Raw genomic sequence first — 3,101 nt, 5'->3', positions numbered from 1 at the left:
AGTTTACGAAATTACTGTTTGGATTTTAACAATGTTGTTTATTAATTATTATCGAAATACAGTTTGTTGATTTATTGATGAATTATTTTATCGTCCCATTGAAAATTGTATAGATATTATAGATCAATAAATTTCTCATAATTGTTTGTTCTGCAAAATAAAATTCTGTCCATACATAAGAACAATTTTAAGACATACACGAAGCCTGCGTGTGGTTGATTCCATTGCGTGGACTACGAATTTACGAACATCTTGAACTACCACTATCTCCCCTTTCCTTTTAAAACATGTAGCACATCCAGGCCGATACGACGCGAATGCGAACATTTCGCTGTCGACACGCTACGGGCATGTTTTCTCAGCTGGTGCCCTAACTTTCGATCTCAGATCAATCCTCCCTTCCACGCAGCAGCAGATCCTGGTGGATCCTTTCAAGACACGGTCGGCTACCCACAAAGGATCTGCCCTTTCATACGCACGTTATTATACTCTTTACAGAATATCGTTCCACTTTCTTCCTTTTCAGAGTAAGGAAGGAAGAACGGAGGGAAGAAGAAAAAGAGATCTCTCTCTCGGTTTTGGCGACGCACGTGTTAGTGCATTACACTTATACCTACAGGCACACGCGTGCACGCCCACGCATTGTGAACCGAAGCCGAAGGTAGGGTGGACGTTCCGACGAAAGCCTCGAGATTTTCTCATTTAATTTGTTGTTATAGCTGCTTGAGACGCGCGGACCCAGCCATTCCTATGACGGCTCACGGATCCTCAAACATTCATTATATTTTTTTTTCTTTTTTTTGTGTAACACATCCAGCAGCGTGGCCGAGATTGCGGCTTTTGCGCGCTACCCTGTTTGCTCTGCACTCATGCTGGGATCTGTATTTAACCGCGTTTACCACCCGGCTAACCATCTTCATTAATCGCTCCTATCGTTTATGTAACCAGTGCTCCAGGCAAAACCTTGAAAGCAATATTAGGTATCAATATTGTGATATTCCGAAGTGTATAGCTACATTTCAGTATTTCTTTTTTTATTCACATTTATTTATATAGTATTGTTATATTATTTGCGTGACATTAATTTGTCCATAATTTGGAAACAATAGGTACACCGAAATAATAGAAACGTAGAGAATTTATTGAAAAAATACACATCGTTAAATGAACGAGTACACATAAATTATGTATGACGAAACGAATCGTTCCATAAAAATGTAAAAAAGCACATTACATACTAGCTGCATTAAAATCGATGGAGCATGTAAAAAATTTCGATAAACAATAAATCTTCCGATCTGCATACATACATATATACAGACGATAGTTGCAGCAATCGCGTTCAAACATTCAAACTCAATTGAGCAACTGATCGAATTCTATCGACGATTACATCACGGATTGCGGGTGATGCGATTAAGAAACGATATTATCGTGGTTCATTGCAACTGTTTGCGGGGAAGGAGCGAGTCAAATTTTCCGCGTTCAACGAATCGTAAGGAACGTAATTCGGAACTTGAAAGATTATTGAACCGTTCAAAGGGCCTAGGCGGATCACTTCTGTCTGATTTGGCGCATTTTCCTCGTTCCCGGTTGCTCTCGTCATGCCGCGAGCTCGGAACATGCTGTTAGTTTTTGATTCGACGAGCATCATGCTTGCCAGATATCACGCGATGAAATAAATAGCAAGAAAAATGTTTATTCGACGACACTGGGTTTTCAGTATCTTCCCACGCGGTCCGTAAAAGTGCTCAGGAAATTGTGTCGAGCTTCTCTGGAAGGGAAAACTGGGCCCATGCATTCCAAAAGGAGCGGACTTCGATCTGTAACAGCGATTCTAAAATCTTCCGCTGATACCGCACCGTCACGGTCCACGTCCAGTTTTCTTAGCAATAAATCTATCAAGTCCTGTGATAAAAGGAAAATATTATAAGAAAACAGTGGTTAAATTTTACAATCTCGAACGTTGTGTACACTGTAAGAAGCTGAAGAGAAAATATTATAGAATTGCAAATATGTATATGTAGCTGAAATCTATAAAACGTATTGTGTTTTTAAATAAGTTTATGTATGAAAAGTTTTTGTGCTACGTTATTAAATTCTGTAGCTTTAATAAAATAATAAAGTGTATCATGTACATATATTAATCCATCATACCTTTACAGCTTCATCTGGGTTTTCATCATTTTGAAGTTTAATTAAACATCCACGCATGATGGGAAATATTTGTTCCTTTTTCATCCTGTGAGTCCTCATATGATCGTACACCTGATAATAAATTATGTGACGATGAACATTTAATTAAATGATCGATCAGCGTTGATATTACTTGATAAGCAAAACGAATCTTTTCATCTTGAGTGCCGCGAAGGATGATTGAGAGACCTTCGATCCATTGTTCCATAGGTATCTGAAGTTTTTTTAAGTTATGAGAGAATAATTATCGGTAAATATAAGAAAAAATTATAAAGTAAATTATTCATGAGAGTAATTCATTCATGAGAGTCATGAGAAATTAATTCGAGAGTATAAAACATCAGTGGGCTTAGATATTTACTTGTAAAGTGTTACGTTTATCCACCACAGAGAACATTTTATCAACCAACAGGTGACGAATATTTTCCGTGAAATCGAAGCCAGCGTGGAATATATCTCGAAATATCAGCCTGCTTATGGGACCCAGTGTTTGTACACATTTGTTGTGAATAATAGCTAGAGCTGTAACAAAAAGAAACTATACAGTAATATTTCTACATAAGTAAATCAGAAATGTGTACGAAGAATTGCGATGTATTAAAGTAACCTTCCACTTCTCTTTGGTCGAAATGTGTGGTGCGAGCCAATCTTTTAAACTTGTGCTGATTCTTCGTTCTAAAGACGATCTCTTTGAGAGTGTCATTTAACATATCAATCGGCTGTTCCACCGGCATTTTGAGGCCTTATTACACTTACAAATTTTGATCTCGAATTTGTAATAAAATTTGCTCCTTGAAATCTGTTACGAATCGTTCGATTTTTAAATTTCAAAATCTTGTTTACTCCTCTAGCTTCACAGTATCATTAGCAGTTCATTTTATTCAATAACTATCCCAATGGTAGTT

General features: G+C 37.3%; 1 protein-coding gene across 1 annotated transcript; it reads right to left on the bottom strand.

Annotated features, from left to right (window-relative positions):
* Positions 1–1,213: 1,213 nt before the first annotated feature.
* Positions 1,214–2,930, bottom strand: LOC108628093 (EF-hand calcium-binding domain-containing protein 1). Its single transcript, XM_018029787.2, has 5 exons — positions 2,804–2,930; positions 2,558–2,718; positions 2,330–2,410; positions 2,158–2,268; positions 1,214–1,908 (listed from the first exon to the last, which is right to left on the bottom strand). The coding sequence occupies exons 1-5, from the start codon at positions 2,928–2,930 to the stop codon at positions 1,720–1,722; spliced, it is 669 nt and encodes a 222-aa protein (XP_017885276.1). The 3' UTR covers positions 1,214–1,719.
* Positions 2,931–3,101: the final 171 nt, after the last annotated feature.

Source organism: Ceratina calcarata, unplaced genomic scaffold (assembly GCF_001652005.2).
Source record: "Ceratina calcarata isolate Rehan_Ccalc_2016 unplaced genomic scaffold, ASM165200v1 scaffold495, whole genome shotgun sequence".
NCBI lineage: Eukaryota > Metazoa > Arthropoda > Insecta > Hymenoptera > Apidae > Ceratina > Ceratina calcarata.
The sequence above is the reverse complement of the archived record's forward strand: the minus strand, read 5'-3'. Positions and strand labels throughout refer to the sequence as shown.